The sequence below is a fragment of the Heptranchias perlo genome, chromosome 1 (assembly GCF_035084215.1).
Source record: "Heptranchias perlo isolate sHepPer1 chromosome 1, sHepPer1.hap1, whole genome shotgun sequence".
In the NCBI taxonomy this organism is placed as follows: domain Eukaryota; kingdom Metazoa; phylum Chordata; class Chondrichthyes; order Hexanchiformes; family Hexanchidae; genus Heptranchias; species Heptranchias perlo.
Window position 1 is genome coordinate 141,637,114 of NC_090325.1, and position 24,513 is coordinate 141,661,626.

The following is a 24,513-nucleotide window of genomic DNA, read 5'->3' on the forward strand; positions in this document are numbered from 1 at the left end:
TGGCTGTTTGAAGGCGAGTAGTGGAGGCATGGGGATGGCCTTAACGAGGTGTTCGTCGTCATCGATGACATGTTGAAGGCTGCGAAGAACATGGCGTAGTTTCTCCACTCCGGGGAAGTACTGGACGACGAAGGGTACTCTGGTTGTGTCCCGTGTTTGTCTTCTGAGGAGGTCTATGCGATTTTTCGCTATGGCCCGTCGGAACTGTCGATCGACGAGTCGAGCGTCATACCGCGTTCTTACGAGGGCGCCCTTCAGCGTCTGTAGGTGTCCATCGCGTTCCTCCTTATCTGAGCAGATTCTGTGTATTCGCTGGGCCTGTCCATGGGGGATGGCCTCTTTGAAGTGGTTAGGGTGGAAGCTGGAAAAGTGGAGCATCGTGAGGTTGTCCGTGGGCTTGCGGTAGAGCGAAGTGCTGAGGTGCCCGTCTTTGATGGAGATTCGTGTGTCCAAGAATGAAACTGATTCTGAGGAGTAGTCCATGGTGAGTTTGATGGTGGGATGGAACTTGTTGATGTTATTGTTTAGTCTCTTCAGTGATTCTTCGCCGTGGGTCCATAGGAAGAAAATGTCGTCGATGTATCTGGTGTATAGTGTTGGTTGGAGGTCCTGTGCAGTGAAGAAGTCGTGCTCGAACTTATGCATAAAAATGTTGGCGTATCGGGGTGCGAATTTGGTCCCCATGGCTGTTCCGTGTGTTTGGGTAAAGAACTGGTTGTCGAAGGTGAAGATACTGTGATCCAGGATGAAGTGGATAAGTTGTAGGATGGCGTCTGGAGATTGGTTGTTGTTGGTGTTGAGTACTGAGGCTGTTGCAGCGATGCCGTCATCATGGGGGATACTGGTGCAGAGTGCCAAGACGTCCATCGTGGTGAGGAGTGTTCCTGGTTCAACTGGTCCGTGGGTGCTGAGTTTTTGTAGGAAGCCTGTGGTGTCGCGACAGAAGCTGGGGGTTCCCTGTACGATGGGTTTCAGGATGCCCTCAACGTATCCAGAGAGGTTCTCTCACAGGGTTCCGTTGCCTGATGTGATAGGACGTCCGGGTGTATTGGCTTTGTGTATCTTTGGGAGGCAGTAGAAGTTTCCCACGTGGGGAGTACGTGGGATGAGAGCGCGTAGGATGCTTTGAAGATCTGGATCGAAGGTCTTGATCAGTTTGTTGAGCTGGCGGGTGTGTTCTTTGGTCGGATCTGCGGGTAACCATCTGTAGTGTTCCTGGTTGTCCAGTTGTCGGTATGCTTCTTTGCAATAGTCCGTTCTGTTCTGTATGATGATGGCTCCTCCTTTGTCCACTGGTTTGATGACTATGTTGCGGTTGGTCATGAGAGCGTCGATGGCGTTGAGTTGTGCTCGGGTGACATTCTGGACTGTTTTGTGAGTGCGGCTGATGAATCTGGCGTTGACGCATTTCCTGACAGCTTGAGCATACATGTCAAGCTTAGGGCAGCGACCCTCCGGAGGGGTCCAATTTGACTCTTTCTTCGGTTGCTGTACCGCGGATCCCTCTGTCTGCTGTTCCGGAATGTTGGTTGTCTCATTGGGTTTGCTGCTGACATCTTGGGATTTGTGGAAGAATTCCCGGAGCCTCGTTCTCCTGATGAATTCCTCTGTGTCCGCTGCGAGACCGATGGGGTCCATTTTGGTGGTGGGGCAGAAATTGAGCCCTCGGCTGAGAACTTCGATTTCGTCTGGTTGAAGGGTGTGGTTGGACAAGTTGACGATGGACTTCCCTGTGGTTGCAACCGTGGTACCGGGGGAGGCTTGGTTGCTGCTGGTGGTGATGCCGAGTTTCTCAAGCTTCCTGCTCTTGGTTTTCATGTAGGCAGCGTAGTTCCGTTGCCTCGTCTGTTTGGCGGTATCTCGTAGCTGGTCTGCTGTGTCCTGAGCACAGGTTGAGAGTATGGACTCTATCTTGGTTTCGAGGTTGCGGTGTCTGCTGTAGAGCTGGTGTACGAGATGGTTGCGGAGTGTGCGAGAGGTCCGACGGCAGAGTCTCTCAGCTTAGTCTGTGTTGTATGTCGACTTGAGTGGGTTCGTGATCTGTAGTCCTTTCGGGATCTTGTCTGCTTTCTTGCAGCTCTGTAGAAACTTGATGTCTGTGTCGATATGCGCGATCTTCTTGGAGATCCTCTCCACTTTGAGCCGGCAGTTTGTGGTGTCGATAGTAGCCATGATGTGGAGATGCCGGTGTAAGGAGTCGCACATCACCAGGTTATAGTTCAACAGCTTTATTTGAAATCACAAGCTTTCGGAGCTTTGCACTCTGGAGCCTGGTGAACCAAGCAAATATTGAACTGTTGAAACTGAAATATATTCAATCATGTAATCCACGAATATTGCAAATGGATTTTGATATCTAACTTGTTCTTGTATTTGAATGCCCTTAATTCATTTTCTGTTTACATAATGGAAGTGCAAATATAGCATTTTATAACTGATGTTCTAAAAAGGTGTAAAAAGTAGAAGGTTATCTGCTGAAGCACCAAGCCCATTGCGAACGGAGTGGATCGTGAACCGAGTGGGAACTTGAGAATTTGGTGAGAGTGAGACTCTATGGTAAAGTAGTGGGTGAATTGAAATTAAAATTTAGTTTAAAATTTAACTTAGAACTTTAAAATTTGAAAAGAAATTGCAAGTCAGTAGCAGTTAAGTCAATAGCTATAAGTGATTGCCTGAATAGAAGGTAATTACTGTGAGCTGGAAGCTGATTGAGCAGTTGTAACTGGCATTCTCAAAATGTGTATAAAGTAGAAGGTTATCTGCTGAAGCACACAGCGGGCATCGTGAAGAGAGTGGATCGTGAACCAAATGAGAACTTGAGAATTTGATGAGGGGAGGGGGAAGGACAGTGAACAGAGAAGAGGAGCTCTGAGAGACTCTGAATAAAAATGTAGGTTAATCGGGGTAAGTAAACAGTAGGTATATTAATAATAGAGTATCTAAAGGGAGTTTAGAAAAAAGTTTCTAAATATAATGGACTGGCAGCTGAGACCCATTGCCTGCAATTCCTGTGCCGTATGGGAACTTCAGGGCACTTAATGTGTCCTGGAGGGCCACGTGCAGGAAATGCCTCCAGTTCCTTGAGCTCAAGCTGAGGGTTTCTGAGCTTGAGGGGTAGCTGGAGTCACTGCAGAGCATAAGGGAGACTGAAAGTTTCCTGGATTGTACGTTCGAGGTGGTCACCCCGCAGTCAGATTTCAGGATAGCAAGTGGGTGGCCATTCGCAAGGGTAGGAAGAGGCAGGCAGTGCAGGAATCTTCTAGGTGTGTGGCACTCTTAAACCGGTATTCAGCATTGCATACCTGTGAGGGTGCCGATACTGCGAAGGATTGCAGTCCTGAGCATGGCACCATGGGGCAAAGGATGCACGGGGGCACAGTGTAGTGTAGAAATGCAGTAATCATTGGGGATTTGATAGTCAGGGGGGCAGACAGGCGTATCTGTGACTGCCGACGTCCCACATGGTGTGATGCCTCCGTGGTGCTCGGGTAAAGGACATTACGGAGAGGGTGCAGAACAGACTGTGGGGGGGAAGGAGAACAACCAGAAGTCATGGTCCATGTGGGCACCAACAACATAAGAAAGGAAAAGGATGAGGTCCTGCGGTCAGAGTTTCAGGAGCTGGGGAGGAAGTTAAAAAGCAGGACCTCAAAGGTAGTAATCTCTAGCGCGTGGCACTGGGAGTAATCTAATGAGTACAGAAATAGGAAGATAAGGCAGGTTAATGCATGGCTAGAGACGTGGTGCAAGAGGGAGGGCTTCAGATTCTTGGGGCATTGGAACCAGTTCTGGGACAAGAGGGACGTGTTCAAGACGGACGGGTTGCACCTCAACAGAGCTGGGACCAATGTCCTCGTGGGGAGCTTCACTAATGCTATTGGGGAAGATTTAAACTAATTTGGCAGGCGGATGGGTATCAGGATGTAGCATTAGAAAGGAGAAACAAGATGCATAAAGAATTGGGAGAGACAGTACTAGAGTAAGAAATAGTATAGTATTAGGTGGGATCAGACTGAGAGAGAATACGAGAAGATAAGTTTACACATATGCACTCTAAACGCACGAGGCGTGGTAAATAAGGTTGGTGAGCTGCAGGTGGAAATAGCCACATGGGAATATGATGTCGTGGTGATGAGACCTGGCTCAAAAAAGGACAGGATTGGGTACTAAATATTCCTGGATACAAGGTGTTTAGGAAAGGTAGGGAAGGAAAAAAAGGAGGGTGACAGTATTGATTAGGGGGAATACTGCAATGCTGAAGAGAGAGGATGTCCTTCAGGGGGTCAAAGACAGAATCGATTTGGTTAGAGTTAAGAAACAGTAGAGGTGCCTTCACACTACTGGATGTATTCTATAGGCCACCAACTAGATGGAAGGATATAGAGGAGCAAATTTGCAGGGAAATTAGAGAGGTGCAAGACTATAGAGTAGTGAAAATGGGGGACTTCAACTATCCTAACATAGATGTGGAGATGCCGGTGATGGACTGGGGTTGACAAATGTAAGGAATCTTACAACACCAGGTTATAGTCCAACTGTTTTCAAATAAAACAGTTGGACTATAACCTGGTGTTGTAAGATTCCTTACATTTATCCTTTGTAAACAATTTTACAACACCAAGTTATCGTCCAACAAATTTATTTTAAATCCCACAAGCTTTCGGAGGCTTCCTCCTTCCTCAGGTGAACGGTGTGGAAATGAAATTTTCGAATCCTTCGCATTTGAAAATCACAGAACAATGCCTGGTGATTACTGCCTGTTGCCAAGGCAATCACAGTGAGCAGACAGAAAGGTGTCACCTAAAAGGCCACCGAATATACAAACCCCCCCCAAAAAAAGAGAGAGAGAGAGAGAGAGAAGGAAGACAGTCAATGACCCGTTATATTAAAAACAGATAACATTTGTTTGCTGGTGGGGTTACGTGTAGTGTGACATGAACCCAAGATCCCGGTTGAGGCCGTCCTCATGGGTGCGGAACTTGGCTATCAATTTCTGCTCGACGATTTTGCGTTGTCGTGTGTCTCGAAGGCCGCTTTGGAGTATGCTTACCCGAAGGTCGGTGGCTGAATGTCCATGACTGCTGAAGTGTTCCCCGACAGGGAGAGAGCCCTCCTGTTTGGTGATTGTTGCCTGTCTTCCTTCTCTTTTTTTGGGGGTTTGTATATTCGGTGGCCTTTTAGGTGACACCTTTCTGTCTGCTCACTGTGATTGCCTTGGCAACGGGCAGTAATCACCAGGCATTGTTCTGTGATTTTCAAATGCGAAGGATTCGAAAATTTCATTTCCACACCATTCACCTGAGGAAGGAGGAAGCCTCTGAAAGCTTGTGGAATTTAAAATAAATTTGTTGGACTATAACTTGGTGTTGTAAAATTGTTTACAATTGTCAACCCCAGTCCATCACCGGCATCTCCACATCATTACATTTATCCTAACATAGACTGGGATAGTAATTGTGTAAAGGGCAAAGAGAGGAGGAATTTCTGACCTGTGTTCAGGAGAACTTTCTTGATCAGTATGTTTCTGGCCCAATGAGGAAGGAGGCATTGCTGGATCTAGTTCCTGGGAATCAAGTGGAGCAAATGTCAGTGGGAGAACATTTAGGGAGCAGTGGTCATAAGGTTTAGATTAGTTAGAAAAGATTTACTGGAATGGTTCCAGGGATGAGGGACTTCAGTTACGTGAATAGACTGGAGAAGCTGGGTTTGTTTTCCTTAGAGCAGAGAAGGTTAAGAGGAGATTTGATAGAAGTGTTCAAAATCATGAAGGGTTTAGATAAAGTAAATAAAGAGAAACTGTTCCCTGGCAGAAGGGTCGAGAACCAGAGGGCACAGATTTAAGGTGATTGGCAAAAGAACCAAAGGCGACATGAGGAAAATCTTTTACTCAGTGAGTAGTTATGATCTGGAATACACTGCCTAAAAGGGTGGTGGAAGCAGATTCAATCAAATACTTGAAGGGAAAAAATTTGCAGGGCTATGGGGAAAGAGCGGGGGGATGGGACTAACTGGATTACCCTTGCAAAGAGCTGGCATGGGCTCGATGGGCTGACTGGCCTACTTTTATGCTGTAACCATTCAATGACTTGAGTATGAAAAACATCCCGTGTATTAGCTTCTTCTGCTTAACTGCTGAAACTGTCGTGTGATTAGAGTGAAGCCATTGTTTTGGGCCAGCTGGATGCAATTAGCCATGTGTTCTAGTGTAAATCTAAATCTTTACCTTACTGTATTGCTGACAACAGCAGTGGTGGCAGTGAGGCAATCCTGCAGTTTCTGGAGGTTCCAAGATCCACCCAAAGAAATGGTTCTGCAAGATATATGTTTTTCTTGCAGGCTGGCTGTGCATGACAAATACCACTAACGCCCTTGCTTAGGAAAAAGGATCAGAGCTTGAGTACATTGTTAAAGGATATTTCTGAAGATGTGTTATTAACTTTAATTGCATTTCCATTTTCAGTATGTGTGGTAGCTAACTTAATCATGCAGTTAGACCATAAGAGCTAGGAGCAGGAGTAGGCCATTCAGCCCCTCGAGCCTGCTCCGCCATTCAATGAGATCATGGCTGATTTGATTTTTATCTCAACTCCACTTTCCCGCCATTCCCCATATCCTTTGACTCCCTTGCTGATCAAAAATTTGTCTAACTCAGCCTTGAATGTATTCAATGACGCAGCCTCCACAGCTTTTTGGGGTAAAGAATTCCAAAGAATCGCGACCCTCTGGGAGAAGAAATTCCTCCTCATTTCTATCTTAAAACGGGCGACCCCTTATTCTGAGACGATGCCCCCTAGTTTTAGATTTCCCCCATGAGGGGTAACATCCTCTCAGCATCTACCCTATTGAGTCCCCTCGGAATCTTATGTTTCAATAAGATCTTCTCTGATTCTTCTAAACCCCAATGAGTATAGACCCAACCTGTTCAATCTTTCCTCATAAGACAACCCTTCCATACCCAGAATCAACCTAGTAAACCTTCTCTGAACTGCCTCCAATGCAAGTATGTCCTTCCTTAAATAAGGGCACCAGAACTGTGCGCTGTACTCCAGGTGTGGTCTCACCAGCACCCTGTACAGTTATAGCATGACTTCCCTGCTTTTATACTCCATCCCCCTGGAAAATAAAGGCCAATATTCCGTTTGCCTTCCGGATTACCTGCTGCACCTGAATGTTGACTTTTTGTGTTTCATGTACGAGGACACCCAGATCCCTCTGTACCGCAGCATTTTGTAGTATTTCTCCATTCAAATAATATTTTGCTTTTTTATTTTTCCTCCCAAAGTGGGTGACTTCACATTTTCCCACATTATATTCCATCTGCCAAATTTTTGCCCATTCGCTTAACCTGTCAATATCCCTTTGCAGTCACTTTGTGTACTCATCGCAACTTGTTTTTCCACCTATCTTTGTATCGTCAGCAAATTTGGCCACAAGACACTCTGTTCCTTCATCCAAGTCATTGATATATGTCGTAAATAGTTGAGGTCCCAGCACTGATCCCTGCAGCACCCCACTAGTCACAGATTGCCATTTTGAAAATGACCCTTTTATCCCGACTTTGTTTTCTGTTAGTTAACCAATCCTCTATCCATGCCAGTATATTACCCCAACACCATGAGCTCTTATCTTGTGCAGTAATCTTTTATGTGGCACCTTATCGAATGCCTTTTGGAAATCCAAATATACTGCATCCATTGGTTCCCCTTTATCCGCCTTGCCTGTTACTTCCTCAAAGAACTCTAATAAATTTGTCAGACATGATTTCCTCTTACAATCAAGGAGAGTCAACATGGTTTTATTATGAGTCTCCAAATGTCCTGCCACTACTTCGTTAATAATGGATTCTAGCATTTTCCCAATGGCAGATGTTAGGGGCTAACTGGTCTATAGTTAGCTGCTTTCTGTCTCATTCCTTTGAATAGGGGTTTTACGTTTGCGGTTTTCCAATCCGCTGGGACCTTTCCAGAATCTAGTGAATTCTGGATGATCACAACCAATGCATCCACTATCTCTGTAGCCACTTTCTTTAAGACCCTCGGATGCAAGCCATCAGGTCCAGAGACTTGTCAACTTTTAGACCCATTAGTTTACCTAGTACTTTTTCTCTAGTGATAGTGATTGTTCTTAGTTCCTCCCTCCCCTTTGCCCCTTGATATTCTACTATTATTGGTATGTTATTAGTGTCTTCTATTGTGAAGACAGATACAAAATATCTGTTTAGTTCCTGTGCCATTTCCTTGTTTTCCATTATTATTTCCCCGGTCTCAGTCTCATCCTGTAAGGGACGAATGTTTAGTTTAGCTACCCTCCCTTTTTATATACTTGTAGAAGCTTTTGCTGTCAGTTTTTATGTTTCTTGCCAGTTTACTCTCCCTCTATTATTCTTTTAGTCATCCTTTGCTGGTTTTTACATTTTTCCCAACCTTCGGGCTTACCAGTAATCTTTGCCATGTTGTATGCTTTTTCTTTTAACCTGATACCATCCTTGATTTCCTTAGTTGGCCATGGTTGCTTCACTCTTTTTGTGGAGTCTTTCTTCTTCACAGGGATATATTTTTGTTGCGAGTCATAAAATATCTTTTTAAATGTTTGTCACTGCTTATCCACCATCATACCATTGAATCTGTTTACCCAGTCCACTTTAGCCAATTCCACCCTCATTCCTTTACAATTGCCCTTATTTAAGTTTAATACAGTAGTTTCAGACCCAAGATCCTCATTCTCAAGGTGGATGTGAAATTCATCATGTTATGATCACTGCTCCCCAAGGGATCCTTTACTTTGCGATCATTAATCCTGTTTCGTTACCCATTACCAGATCGAAAATGGCCTGTTCCCTGGTTGGTTCTCCAACGTATTGGTCTAAAACAGTCCCTAGTATACTCCATGAACTCCTCCTCAGGGCTATTTTTGCCAATTTGATTTGTCCAATCTATGTGAAAGTTAAAATCGCCCATGATTATTGCATTATCTTTTTTACAAATCCCCCTTACTTCCTGATTTATATTTTGCCCGACAGTGTAGCTACTGTTAGGGGGCCTATATACTACTCCCACCAGTGATTGCTTTCCCTTGCTATTTCTTACCTCCACCCAAATTGATTCGACATCTTGATCTTCTGAGCCAAGATTATTTCTAACTATTATACCAATTTCATCCTTGATTAACAGAGCTACCCCAACACCTTTTACTTTTTTTCCTATCCTTCCCGAAATGTTAAATAACCCTGAATATTTAGCTTCCAATCTTGGTCACCTTGCAACCATGTCTCTGTAATGGCCACGAGAACATACCCATTTGTTTCTATTTGTGCCATCAATTCATCTATCTTATTACGAATGCTGCGCGCATTCAGATAAAGAACCTTTAATTTTGTCTTTTTACCATTCTTTCCTACCCCGGGCCCCAATTGCTAGTGCACTCTTGTTTGTACGCTCTGTCCCTTCCTGACACACTCCGTTTATCATTACCCCCATCGCTTTCCTGTACTACTGCCTTGTCTTTTCTCTTTAACAATCTAAACTTCGCCCCATCTCTTCCCTCCCCCCCATTTAGTTTAAAGCCTTCTCTACTGCCCCAGTTATTCGGTTTGCCAGAACACTGGTCCCAGCATGGTTCAGGTGAAGCCCGTCCCAACGGAACAGCTCCCTCTTTCCCCAGTACTGTGCCAGTGCCCCATGAATTGAAACCCACTTCACCCGCACCAATCTTTGAGCCACGCATTCATCTCTTTGATCTGGTTTACCCTGTGCCAATTTGCTCGTGGCTCAGGTAATAATCCAGAGATTATCACCTTTGTGGTTCTGCTTTTTAATTTAGTCCCTAGCTGCTCAAACTCCCTCAATTGTTCAACTTACAGCAGCCGAGTCCTGTGACATTTGGAAGTTGGAAATACTTTTAAGATGCAAAAACACATTCAACAGACTACAATTAATATTGCTACTTATTTTGCCAACATAATTTAATCACTTAATTTGAGGCTATTTTAGATCGTGTTACCCAACCTTGTTTGGAGAACAGTAAAAAAAAAATTGACATTACACAGTAAAACATGGTGTTAATGAACAGTTATTTTGAAGATCTAAGTGTCAGTATTGACAAATAACAATGCAAGCAGCAGAATTGAAACCTTTTAATGTAAGAAGTGTAATTTTTAAAATTATAGACTGCAATAATCCAAATTGAGCCATTAAATTGTGTTAATCTAAGCTCTAATTGCAATTTTAAATCTTAATGGCAGCAACAGTTGATGTAAAGATTACAGCTCAGTTAATTACACCAACACCATTAGCTTTCTATGTAAGGTCAGTGCAAATACGTGAAGATTAAAAAAAAAAGTTTTCTAAAGGTTAGCATTGTTTCCATTTATATAAAATTAATTTCACAAGTCTGCAGTGTTAACTCTTTTAAGAATAGCAGTACCATTTCTGAAATTGAATGTTTTTCAGAGAAGTATCATTGGCTGATATAGTTAATGTTAGAATTTTTCTTTTGGTAGAGATTATCTGATTGAAAGTACTTTTTAAAAGAAATATATAATTTTTATGTTTGTCATTCGGCATCCACCGCACAAATATTTGAACACAAGTGTTGGCTCCAAAATGGCGGAGAGGGACACAAAATAACAGTTTATATATTGGTGATATGCCTTCATCCACCTTCAAAACACCAGTTTGTTTGCTCCTGAGCAATAGAAATATTGCCTCTGGCTAGTCCAGTGACTGAGTTTAGTCCATTAGTCATTGAGTCACACAAATGAAGTTGTTCCCAACTTTGAACCTTGGTCTGTGCTAGCTGATTTTAGCCTGGGTGGCAGTAGCAACAATACAATTTGCCTCACTGCTTTTGAATTGGAGGGAGGGGAATCAACTCGGATTCCCACTTTGTTGTCCTCTGGAAGAATGTATGTGAGGACATGATCTGGCTTGGCTGTGATGTCCCCTGCAGCTGAATAGGTTGAGATTCAATCGAGGCTTACAGTGACCACTTGTGCAAGGTACCCAGAGAGGAAAGGTACTACAGCAAGGAGTTAATGCCTTCAGAAGGAGAAGGGAGAAGATTGGCAAGAAAAAAAATCTTTGAACATTTCAGATAGGTTTCATGTTAATTTAATTAGATATTTAGCATTTAAGTTGTTTGTTTGAGTTGTTATCATCTGGAATGCACTACCTGAAAGGGTGGTGGAAGCAGATTCAATAGTAACTTTCAAAAGGGAATTGGATATATACTTGAAAAGGAGAAATTTGCAGGGTTATGGGAAAAGAGCTTGGGGAGTGGTGTTGGGAATATATATACGGTCTTAGGGAGCCCCTGCTCCGCTACCCACTTCCCGGTTCCGAAAAATTCAATTCGACCCCAATTGATTATGGTGGCGCGTACTTTATTATGAAGAACAGTTTAACACACTGTGTTTAAGCAGCAGTTTACAGGATGGAAACTGGAGGTATATTACCCGCTTCCACTCTGGATAGGGTTCACTCCTTGTCCGCTCGTGATCCTCACACTCCCCACCCTCTTGGATCCCGCGGATCCTGCCTTTTGCAGACTTCTTTCCTTCTTCCGACATGGGCTCCGGCCAATAAGTCTGTCTTAACAACTGGTCTTCTGCCTCTGGAAGATCCCATACACTGCACCTTGTTTGAGCTGTGTCTTGTACTCTGTTTAGCAGGAAGTCCTGTGGTGAGCTGGCTAAACATCCTCAGCACAGTTGATGATGCCAGACGTAGTCCATCAGCTTGACAAAAGGGACCCCGACGGTACGGCACCTGACCTGACATCATCGACTTGCTGAGACAATGGCAAGACGATTACCCTCATCACTATGGATGGGTCAGTGATGCTGCCTTGCTGAGGACTTAATCTCTCTGGGAGCTGAGACAATGGCAAGTCATCCAACCTTATCAGGAGGAGATGGCTTGATGCTGCAAACAACATGGGATAACGGCAAGATACTCAACCTCATTAAGAGGAAATGGGCTGCTATCTCTCTGCGAGAAGGTGGCCTGCCCATTCCCAGTCATCTCAAACAACGAGTGAGCTGTGGGTCTCCAATTCACATCCCCTAAGCTAATCATCTTAATATACCGAGTGCCTGTGGCTATTTCCAGTAGAAGTCCCTGATACAGGGTTATAATTTGTGCAAGATGTGGGGTTACATTCTAAATGTTTTTCATACATGCATCTTGGCCTCCTCCCGATATCCCCACCATCACAGAAGCCAGTCTTCAGCTAATTCGATTCACTCCACGTGATATCAAGAAACGGCTGAGTGCACTGGATACAGCAAAGTCTATGGGCCCTGACAACATCCCGGCTGTAGTGCTGAAGACTTGTGCTCCAGAAATGCCGCACCTCTAGCCAAGCTGTTCCAGTACAGCTACAGCACTGGCATCTACCCGACAAGGTGGAAAATTGCCCAGGTATGTCCTGTCCACAAAAAGCAGTACAAATCCAATCCGGCCAATTACCGCCACATCAGTCTACTCTCGATCATCAGCAAAGTGATGGAAGGTGTCGTCGACAGTGCTATCAAACGGCACTTACTCACCAATAACCTGCTGACAGATGCTCAGTTTGGGTTCCATCAGGACCACTCTGCTCCAGACTTCATTACAACCTTGGTCCAAACATGGACAATAGCTGAATTTCAGAGGTGGTGAGTGACTGCCCTTGACATCAAGGCAGCATTTGACCGAGTATGGCACCAAGGAGCCCTAGTAAAATTAAAGTCAATGGGAATCGGGGAAAACTCTCCAGTGGCTGGAGTCATACCTAGCACAAAGGAAGATGGTAGTGGTTGTTGGAGGCCAATCATCTCAGCCCCAGGACATTGCTGCAGGAGTTCCTCAGGGCAGTGTCCTAGGCCCAACCATCTTCAGCTGCTTCATCAATGACCTTCCCTCCATCATAAGGTCAGAAATGGGGATGTTCGCTGATGATTGCACAGTGTTCAGTTCCATTCGCAACCCCTCAAATAATGAAGCATGCAGCAAGACCTGGACAATATCCAAGCTTGGGCTGATAAATGGCAAGTAACATTCGTGCCAGGCAATGACCATCTCCAACAAGAGGGAGTCTAACCACCTCCCCTTGACATTCAATGGCATTACCATCGCTAAAGCCCCTACCATCAACATCCTGGGGGTCACCATTGACCAGAAACTTAACTGGACCAGCCATATAAATACTGTGGCTACGAGAGCAGGTCAGTGGCTGGGTATTCTGTGGCGAGTGACTCACCTCCTGACTCCCCAAAGCCTTTCCACCATCTACAAGGCACAAGTCAGGAGTGTGATGGAATACTCTCCACTTGCCTGGATGAGTGCAGCTCCAACAACACTCAGGAAGCTCGTCACCATCCAGGCCAAAGCAGCCCGCTTGATTGGCACCCTATCCACCACCTAGAAGGACGAGAGCAGCAGGCACACGGGAACACCACCACCTGCACGTTCCCCTCCAAGCCACACACCATCCCGACTTGGAAATATATCACCGTTCCTTCATTGACACTGGGTCAAAATCCTGGAACTCCCTTCCTAACAGCACTGTGGGAGAACCTTCACCACATGGGCTACAGCGGTTTAAGAAGGCGGCTCACCACCACCTTCTCAAGGGCAATTAGAGATGGGCAATAAATGCCAGCCTCGCCAGTGACGCCCACGTCCCATGAATGAATTAAAAAAATTGTGTAAAAACAATTTTGGTATTTGTTACACTTTTAGCACACGCCTGCATAATCTGATAGTGGGACTAATTGGATAGCTCTTCAAAGAGCAGACACGATGGGCCGAATGGTCGCCTCCTGTGCTGTATGATTCTGTAAGTTAATAATTTGCCTCTGCTTTCAAGTTCAACTTCGGACATCTTCAACTGGTGATGAGAATATCAATGCTATCTTATCCTGCTGGATTTATGCAAGTGTAACATATTAGAGCTTTCACAATTGTTGATAATTGTCACAGGTGTCCGAAATACCACCAGATCTTGGTTCATATGAACATAAGAAATAGGAGCAAGAGTAGGCCATACGGCCCCTCGAGCCTGCTCCGCCATTCAATAAGATCATGCTGATCTTCGACCTCAACTCCACTTTCCCGCCTGATCCCCATATCCCTTGATTCCCCAAGAGTCCAAAAATCTATCCATCTCAGCCTTGAATATATTCAATGACTCAGCATCCACAGACCTCTGGGGTATAGAATTCCAAAGATTCACAACCCTCTGCGTGTAGAAATTCCTCCTCATCTCAGTCTTGAATGGCCGCCCCCTTATCCTGCAGCTATGCCCCCTAGTTCTAGACTCTTTTGCCAGGGGAAACTATCTCTCAGCATCTACCCTGTCCAGCCCCCTCATAATCTTAAATATTTCAGTGAGATCACCTCTCATTCTTCTAAACTCCAGCAAGTATGGGCCCATTCTGCTCAACTTCTCTTCGTAGGACAATCCTCTCATCCCAGGAATTAATCTAGTGAACCTTCGTTACACTGCCTCCAAGGCAAGTATATCCTTCCTTAGATATAGAGATCAAAACTGTGCACAGTGCTCCATGTGAGGTCTCACTAAAGCCGTGTACAATTGTAATAAGATTTACTCTTGTACTCCAACACCCTTGCAATAAAGGCCAATTTGCCTTTGGTTTCCTAATTGCCTGCTGTTCCTGCATACTAACTTTTTGTGTTCCTTGTACAATGACCCCCAAGTCTCTCTGAACACTAACATTTAATAGTTTCTCACCATTTTAAACACTATTCTGTTTTTCTATTCTTCCAACCAAAATGAATAACCTCACATTTCCCCACATTATACTCCATCTGTTCTCTTGCCCACTCTCTTAATCTGTCTGTATCCTTTTGCAGATTCTTTGTGTCCTCCTCACAGCTTACTTTCCTAGGATGTAATATGATTCCACACGGTTGCAGGAATCACAGGGTGACACTTGGCACAGCACTTAGCGGGGATAAATAATACAATAGCAAACGCACTGAATTAGTCTGTAGTTCACCCACAGGAATGGAAGATACATACTATATATGGATATACTCTGGGACATTACCTGGGCTGAAAAGGATGAGGGAATGGGTTATTCAATTATTTTTTTCAAACTGGGGATGAATTGGTCTTTTCCCAGGTATGAATGCGACTTGTTAAAAGTGCTGTATAAATTAAAGTTATTGTTCTGTACAGGTTTACTCCATTTCTCTTGGTCATTGGAGTCCTCCAAAAGATTGAAGCCAGAATTGATAATGATTTGGATAACCCACTTAGCCTTATAAACCATCATTTTCTGACATCCTGACATTGAATAGTCCCGTGCCAATATCGCCGATCCCCAAGAGGCACCCCTCAACTATCAGGCTAAATTTTCCACCTGAACCCAATCAATTTCTGTTTGATTGCCTGTCTGCTGACAGGGACTGTTCGCTAGAGGAAGGTGATGTTGGTCTGGTGTTGAATACTACATTATTTTCTAGAAAGTCATCCACTGGCTGTGCTTCAGCAATTGGAAGAAATTCATTCGGGATGGATACACCAGGAGCTGTAAGCTTTTGAATTGTGAAATTTCTCTGTTCTTGGAGTATCTCCAAAATTCTTTTGGAAGCAGATATCTATCTTTGTTTATGTAATGGCAGCTGCAGCTTTCCAGGAACTTTTTCCATTTCACAGATGTATTCATCTTATTCTCTCGATGAAAGGGATGTGAAAATTAAGCCTGCTATGCTTTCCTTGGTGACCGTATAGGATTTAAATCTTATAATAGCTTATCCTCCTTTCAAATTGTTTGATTTCTTGTGAAAACACTTTTGCTCTTAGTTCTGATATTTTGGCTCAACAATTTCAGTAAGCTAAAGATAACATTTGATCCATCCTTTCTGACATAGCATAATGAACATGATGCACTGTAAGAAAGCTTGGGTTTCAGTATCCTGACAAATATATGCCAAGGAGCTAGATGAATCCTCAACAACACCACCAACAACTACTTGCATTTATATAGAGCCTTTAATGTAGTAAAAGGTCTCAAGGCGCTTCACATGAGCGTTGTCAAACAAAATTTGACACTCAGCCACGTAAGGAGGTATTAGGACAGATGGCCAAAAGCTTGGTCAAAGATGTAGATTTTAAGGAGTGTCTTAAATGAGGAACGGTGGAGAGGTTTAGGGAAGGAATGCCAGAGCTTCGAGCCTAGGCAGCTGAAGACACGGCCGCCAATGGTTGAGCGATTTAAAATCGGGGATGGGATTTACAGTAGAAAAAAAGGATAGCATGCTGGAAATCCCAAGAAAACTAATATTGAATCGGGGACAGGGACTCGATAAAATTAACATAAGTAAAGCAACAGTAATGAAGAAAATAATAGCACTAAAGAGTGACAAATCCCCAGGACCGGATGGTTTCCATCCCAGGGTTTTAAAGGAAGTAGGTGAGCACATTGTGGATGCCCTAACTATAATCTTTCAAAGTTCTCTAGATTCAGGAACTGTCCTTCTAGATTGGAAAATTGCACATGTCACTCCGCTTTTTAAGAAAGGAGAGACAGGGAAACCGGGGAGTTATAGACCAGTTAGCCTAACATCTGTTGTGTGGAAAATGCTGGAGTCTATAATTAAGGATAGGGTGACTGAACACCTCGAGAATTTTCAGTTAATCAGAGCGAGCCAGCATGGATTTGTGAAAGGTAGGTCGTGCCTGACAAACCTGATTGAATTTTTTGAAGCGGTGACTAAAGTAGTGGACAGCGGAATGTCAATGGATGTTATTTATATGGACTTCCAGAAGGCATTTGATAAGGTCCCGCATAAAAGACTGATAGCTAAGATAGAAGCCCATGGAACTGAGGGAAAAGTATGGACTTGGTTAGGAAGTTGGCTGAGTGAAAGGCGACAGAGTAGGAATAATGGGAAGGTACTCACATTGGCAGGATGTGACTAGTGGAGTCCCGCAGGGATCTGTCTTGGGGCTTCAGTTATTCACAATATTTATTAACGACTTAGATGAAGGCATAGAAAGTCTCATATCTGAGTTTGCTGATGACACAAAGATTGGTGGCATTGTAAGCAGTGTAGATGAAAACATAAAATTACAAAGCGATATTGATAGATTAGGTGAATGGGCAAAACTGTGGCAAATGGAATTCAATGTAGACAAATGTGAGGTCATCCACTTTGGATCAAAAAAGGATAGAACAGGATACTTTCTAAATGGTAAAAAGTTAAAAACAGTGGATGTCGAAAGGGACTTAGGGGTTCAGGTACATAGATCATTGAAGTGTCATGAACATGAGGAGAAAATAATCAATAAGGCAAATGGAATGCTGGCCTTTATATCTAGAGGACTAGAGTACAAGGGGGCAGAAGTTATGCTGCAGCTATACAAAACCCTGGTTAGACCGCACCTGGAGTACTGTGAGCAGTTCTGGGCACCGCACCTTCGGAAGGACATATTGGCCTTGGAGGGAGTGCAGCGTAGGTTTACTAGAATGATACCCGGACTTCAAGGGTTAAGTTACGAGGAGAGATTACACAAATTGGGGTTGTATTCTTTGGAGTTTTGAAGGTTAAGGGGTGATTTGATCAAAGTTTATAAGATATTAAGGGGAACAGATAGGGTGAATAGAGAGAAACTATTTCCGCTGGTTGGGGATTTTAGGAGTAGGGGGCACAGTCTAAAAATTAGAGCCAGACCTTTCAGGAGCGAGATTAGAAAACATTTCGACACACAAAGGGTGGTAGAAGTTTGGAACTCTCTTCCACAAATGGCAATTGATACTAGTTCAATTGCTAAATTTAAATCTGAGATAGATAGCTTTTTGGTAACCAAAGGTATTAAGGGATATGGGCCAAAGGCAGGTATATGGAGTTAGATCACAGATCAGCCATGATCTTATCAAATGGCGGAGCAGGCACGAGGGGCTGAATGGCCTGTTCCTATGGATGCGCAAGAGGCAAGAATTGGAGGAACGCACAGCTCCTGGAGGGTTGTAGGGCTGGAAGAGGTTACAGCTATTAGGGAGGGGCGAGGCCATGGAGGGATTTTAAAACAAGGATGAGAATTTTAAAATCGAGGTGTTCCCAGACTGGGAGCCAGTGTAGGTCAGCGAGCACAGGGGCGATGGGAGAATGGGACTTGGTGTGAGTTAGGATACGGGCAGCGGAGTTTTGGATGAGCTCAAGTTTATGGAGGTTGGAAGATGGGAGGCCAGCTAGGATAGCATTTGAATGCTTGGATGAGTGCAGCTCCAACAACACTCAAGAAGCTCAACACCATTCAAGTTAAAGCAGCCCGCTTGATTGGCACCCCATCCACCACCCTAAACATTCACTCCTTTCACCACCAGCGCACAGTGGCTGCAGTGTACACCATCCACGGGATGCACTGCAACAACTCACCAAGGCTTCTTCGACAGCACCTCCCAAACCTGCGACCTCTACCACCTAGAAGGACAAGAGCAGCAGGCACATGGGAACAACACCACCTGCACGTTCCCCTCCAAGTCACACACCATCCCGACTTGGAAATATATCGCCGTTCCTTCATCGTCGCTGGGTCAAAATCCTGGAACTCCCTTCCTAACAGCACTGTGGGAGAACATTCACCACACGGACTGCAGCGGTTCAAGAAGGCGGCTCACCACCACCTTCTCAAGGGCAATTAGGGATGGGCAATAAATGCTGGCCTTGCCAGTGACGCCCACATCCCATGAACGAATAAAAAAAAAGTCCACTCTGGAGGTGACATAGGCATGGATGAGGGCTTCAGCAGCAGATGAGCTGAGGCAAGGGCAGAGCTGGGCGATTTTACGGAAGTGGAAGTAGGCGGTCTTGGTGATGGGGTGGATATGTGGTCGGAAGTTCATCTCCGGGTCAAATAGGATGCCAAGGTTGCGAACGGTCTGGTTCAGCGTCACAGTGGCCAGGGAGAGGGAAGGAGTTGGTGGCTAGGAAACGGAGTTTGCAGCGGGGACCAAAGACAATGGTTTCGGTCTTTCTAATGTTTAGTTGGACGAAATTTTTGCTCATCTCGTACTGGATGTTGGACAAGCAATGTGACAAATGAGAGATAGTGGAGAGGTTGAGGGAGGTGGTTGTGAGGTAGAGCTGGGTGTCCTCAGCGACGTGTGGAATCTGACGCCGTGTTTTTGGATGATGTCGCTGAAGGGCAGCATGTAGATGAGAAATCGGAGGGGTCCAAGGATAGATCCTTGGGGGACTCCAGAGTAATGGAGCGGGAAGAGAAACCGTTACAGGTCATTCTCTGGCTACGACTGGATATATCACGTCCTCCTTGAATTCCTCACTCAGGATTCGTCAGGGGGTTTACCTCCCAATGTAGGATGAATGATGCTTGATTCTGCTCACCAAACTGTCTTACAGTAACCAGTCGGATCTAAATTAATTTTATTTATGAAACCTCAACTAAATTACTGGTAAGATGCTGATTGCGTGAATGAATTCTTCCTTGCCAAATCATCAAGTTAGGAGCCAGACCAGAAGTCATGCACTAAACACTTTTTTGGTTATAAATCACAACTTAAAGTTGGTTACATGAGCGCTTAATCGATATGCACAAATGTAATCAGAGTTTTCTAGCAGTTGAGTAGCATGAGCAGAGTTACTTAATAAAAGAAGAAACAAAAGTTACAGAGGCAGTTCAGTGTATCACTAAATCAGCGCTAACAGATTCTGAGTATTAACTTATAACAGTGACACTGTGAGGTTATAAATTGCTAAGATTACTTTGAGTAATTCCACAGATAGCTGACAAATTAGCAGCTTTGAATAGCCAGTTTTTCAATTAGCTCAAGACTAGGTGCATGATTAACAACGTTCAGCGCTTACACAACTGTATCCTTATGAGCGGCGTGGTTGAGTTAACCTCCTTTTCTTGGGGTGCAAGCGATAGTTTCTGGATTGCTGAGTCGATGAACCCCTTTGCAGCGGGGTTATCTCTTTCACTTGGATCTTTGATTCCGACTGAACCTGACTTGCACAGGAGTGATGATATCTATACTGGCTTCCCTCTTGCAAATCTTGATCTCTGACTACTCGTAATTAAGTGACTCTTAGCTCTGCCTGAACAGCTGGTTTAGCTTCTGACACTCTGTCCGTAAAGGTATATTGTATTGTTAAGGATACGTCTTGCACCTGCTAGGTAAAAATTCTTACAGAAGAAGGATAGAGGAAATAAAAGTTGTCGTCTTGTTAACACAGAGACCAAGAAAGACTGCTACTTCCATCAAAGACAAAGAAAAACTACTTGTGTGTGACCCACTTGTCAAAATGGCTCACTCCTTTTTTTGTCAATCGTCCCCAATAAGTCAGTACTGAAGCATGGATTTCCAGATGGACTTTTACAACTCCCATCCTACCTTACAGCCTTGCTTTTAACAAAGGGACCCACACAAATTTGAAGGGTCACTACCTGTTTACGACTCACTAATTGCTTCTTTCTTGAACCCAAGCCAGGGATAATAACTTTGACTTAATTTCTTAAATCCCTGGATTAACTATTTACTTCCCAGCACTCAGTTCAACAGCTGAACTCCATATTTTATGGGAATCCTCAGGCAGTTTATAGGGCATTTGCCATACGAATCTCAAAGCCAATTTTAAGGGGCACAGTTCCTGCAGTGCCCAGATCCAGGTTTCTGTCCAAATAGTTTCCCAGTTCCATCTCTAGCAACAGTTACACTATCTTCCTACCCTATCCATATCAATTGGCGAATGTTTCACTTTGCATTAGGGCTGTGGCATTTTATGTATACCCTACAAGTTCTTTGCAGTTCCTGGAAATTGTACATTCCCTTCTAATCCATTTCTAAATAAAAGTTAGCACAATTAAGTCTGTTACCACTTGGAAGGCAGGTAATTCTCAGGATCAGTCAAGGGACATTCTGTTCTCCCCAAGGCTACCCTGTGAGCTAAAATGAAGCAAGTTTCTATTATAAGTATTTATAGAATTACAACATGGGGTAGGTGGGGTTCACAGCATTATTGCTTGGATTTAGCAAGTTTGGATGGCCTTTGCTTTGGCAGATCCATCTTAGCAGCTTGAGTTTTGGTTCTTGCCCAGTTGATGATGACTTGAATTACTTGGTTAGCCTACAGTAATATATGAAGGCTCCTAAAGGAAAAAAAGATTTCCCACTTTGTACAGTTGTTTTCATTCTACGAGTGTATCTATCCTGCACACATTGACCTCCCAATCTGCCTACTTTTAAGTTCCTCACAGGTGAATGAATGGGATTTAGTACCACTATCTTAAAGATGTGGGTGGGGATATACCCTTCATATTGAAGGAATGTGAGTGGTTATGTGAGCGATGTCCTAATATGGCTTCAAAAAACACTAAAACTTGCTAAAGACTCGTTTGGTTTGTGGAGGATGTTTACATTCAAAGAATGAAGATGAGCCTACGGTAGCTGATCTTTCTTTCAAAAATCCTGTGTTTTATAAATAATATCACCTTAGTTTAAGATTTAAAATTTGAATTATGTTGCATAACGTACACATTAATAACTTAAATCAGTAAGTTTGTTTATATTTTTAGACATTTGACAAATGCTTCCTGGGATCTTCAGAAACCGCAGATGCGAATCGAGTATTCTGTGGGCAGCTTGGAGCAGTTTATGTCTTTGCAGAAGCTCTAAATGCAGCACAGATATTTGCAATATATCAACTTGGCCCTGGATATAAGGTATTCTAAGGCAAGAATGTAGTTTGAAGATAATTGACACTTTTGATTTTGAGATGTGATTTACTAGACAGGCTGCACGTCAATAACTGGTTATTACAGAATTCAAATCAAATGCAGCTCTTAATAGTTTGGATTAGCACTAAATTTACAAGACTTCCTGTAGTGACTTCAGTCATTAATTCTGCAGGTAATCCTCTTAACATTTATGCTGCTCATAAAATTTTGTTAGTATTTTCTAAATTAAAGTAACCAATAAGGTGGTGATATGGAGGCTGTGATCAAATATTCGAAGTGCAGCATTTTTAAAAAATTCGTTCACGGGATGTGGGCGTCGCTGGCAAGGCCGGCATTTATTGCCCATCCCTAATTGCCCTCGAGAAGGTGGTGGTGAGCCGCCTTCTTGAACCGCTGCAGTCCGTGTGGTGACGGTTCTCCCACAGTGCTGACTTTTCGTAGCGAGATTTTACAACTGAGTGGCTTGCTAGGCCATTTCAGAGGGCAATTAAGAATCAACCACATTGCTGTGGGTCTGGAGTCACATATAGGCCAGACCGGGTAAGGGCGGCAGGTTTCCTTCCCTGAAGGACATTAGTGAACCAGATGGGTTTTTACGACAATCCGGTAGTTTCATGGCCATCATTACTGATACTAGTATTTTAATTCCAGATTTTTATTTAATTAATTGAATTTAATTAATTAATTGAATTTAAATTCGCCAGCTGCCGTGGCGGGATTTGAACTCATGACTCTGGATTTTAGTCCAGGCCTCTGGATTACTAGCCCAGTAACATAACCACTATGCTGCCGTACCTGGTAGCATGTGTGCTTGGAAACCCCTCAAACAAATTTATAAATGTTTGATACAAAAACAATGATCTATAACGGTGGCTGTCACAGGGTGAGTAACAGAGCCACTGGTCTTTCTCCTCAGTGCTGTCGTGTAGTGTTAAGGAAAGTACAGTGTGAAGCAAAAATTAACTTGGTACATGTGATGTGACTTAATCAGTATGAAATTAAAGATGTCTTCTATAGTTAGTACATTTCTGCCCAATAATGCAGTACTGCAGAATTTTCAATCTCAATTCAATAACACCTGTAGAAGACAACTGATTATTTCATAAAGCAGATTGATGTGAATGAAAAAAAATCAGTAGGAAAGAAGTAATGTCCTTAATAATTCACCAGTGCCTCAGGCTGACTTAAAATCGTTTTCTAAGTAATAATAGTCTTGGCTCCCCCCTCTCTCTTTCATGCATAGCTTGAAAACTTACACTGAATATTAGCTCTAAAGTTAAACATATTCATTTGAACGTGGTGAGCTCCAGATTGCACCTTTTTTAGTTTTGTGAATTTAAGCTTGCACATTAGAAACTGTTCAGTAATTGTTGCAAGTGAATTGAAATCAGACAGCTGTGACAAGCAGCCTAATTATGAGATTATGTACTCTCATTCTCTCCCACCCCGCGGCAGGAGGCAGTCCTATACTGCATATATTTTAAAAAGGGAGATGGAACAAATCCAGGGAACTATAAACCAGTTAGCTTAACGTCGTTGGTAGGAAAGATATTGGAATCTTTACTCAAAGATATAATAGAAAAACATCTAGAAACCGAGGATATAATAAAGAATAGTTAGCACATATTTCAAAAGGGAAGATCATGTGTGACCAACCTTATTGAATTCTTTGAAGAAGTAGCAGAAAGAGTGGATAAAGGTAATGCAGTGGATGTAATATACATAGACTTTGAAAAGGCCTTCAATAAGGTACCGCATGGTAGACAGATGACTAAGGTCAGAGCATGTTGAGTCAGGAGACAAGTAGCAGAATGGATAGCAAACTAGCTACAAAACAGAAACAGAGTATGTGTTAAAGGTAATTACTCAGACTGGCGGAAGGTGGAAAGTGGTGTTCAACAGGGATCGGTCCTGGGGACCACTGTTGTTCACTATTTACATTAATGATTTGGACTCCGGAATCGGAAGTACTATACCAAAATTTGCAGACGACACCAAATTGGGGGTATAGTTAATACTGAGGAAGACTGCGAAGACCTTACAAACTTGCGGAATGGGCCTGTAAATGGCAAATGAATTTCAATACAGAGAAGTGTGAGGTGGAACATTTTAGTAGGAGACATAAGGAGGCCACCTACTCCTTGGAAAAGAAGAGCTAAATGGGGTTGAGGTGGAAATTTTTTTGGTTAGCCAGAAGTTCAGAAGTGATACTTGGTCTTGATTTTTTGTAACATTATAGGTAAATGCAGGAAATCCATTGTACTTAGATTTCACTCAATACCAGATAGGCCAATAGACAGTTCTAAAATTTGCATGCCTTGTTAAGCTGTGGGAAACGAGTTGGTCTGTATTGTGAATAAATTTGGGCTTAATTTAACATAATGGGGTGAGTTACTGATCTGAAATTTCTCTGCACTTTTCCAGGGTACTTTCAAATTCAAGGCGGAAAGTGATCTCCTACTTGCCGAACACCACAAGTTACTACTCTATGATGGCAAGCTGTCTAGTAGCATTGCATTCACATACAACCCAAAGGCTACAGATGCTCAGCTCTGTCTAGAGTCATCCCCTAAGGATAATCCATCTATTTTTGTTCATTCTCCACATGCTCTTATGCTTCAGGTAAATGCCAAATTCTGTAGATTGCTGCATTGCACTGGGAAAAGTGCAACAAACGGCTTTTCTGTTGGAAAATATATAATAATCTGCAACTTCTGAAAGTCAGGGGATGTTATAGACAATTACTTTTATGGTAAAACATCATAAATGAGGGAATAAGTTTACAAAATAAGTTCTTTGTCCAAA

The 24,513-nt window shown here is 43.4% G+C and overlaps 1 protein-coding gene across 1 annotated transcript in view; it reads left to right on the forward strand.

Annotated features, from left to right (window-relative positions):
• The window catches only part of lrba (LPS-responsive vesicle trafficking, beach and anchor containing), a 753,934-nt gene that overhangs the window by 63,164 nt on the left and 666,257 nt on the right, over positions 1 to 24,513 (forward strand). The window contains exons 8-9 of the mRNA XM_067992149.1: positions 21,547 to 21,693; positions 24,133 to 24,330. Of these exons, the coding sequence (XP_067848250.1) occupies positions 21,547 to 21,693; positions 24,133 to 24,330 (345 nt within the window). The remainder of the gene's footprint in view (positions 1 to 21,546; positions 21,694 to 24,132; positions 24,331 to 24,513) is intronic.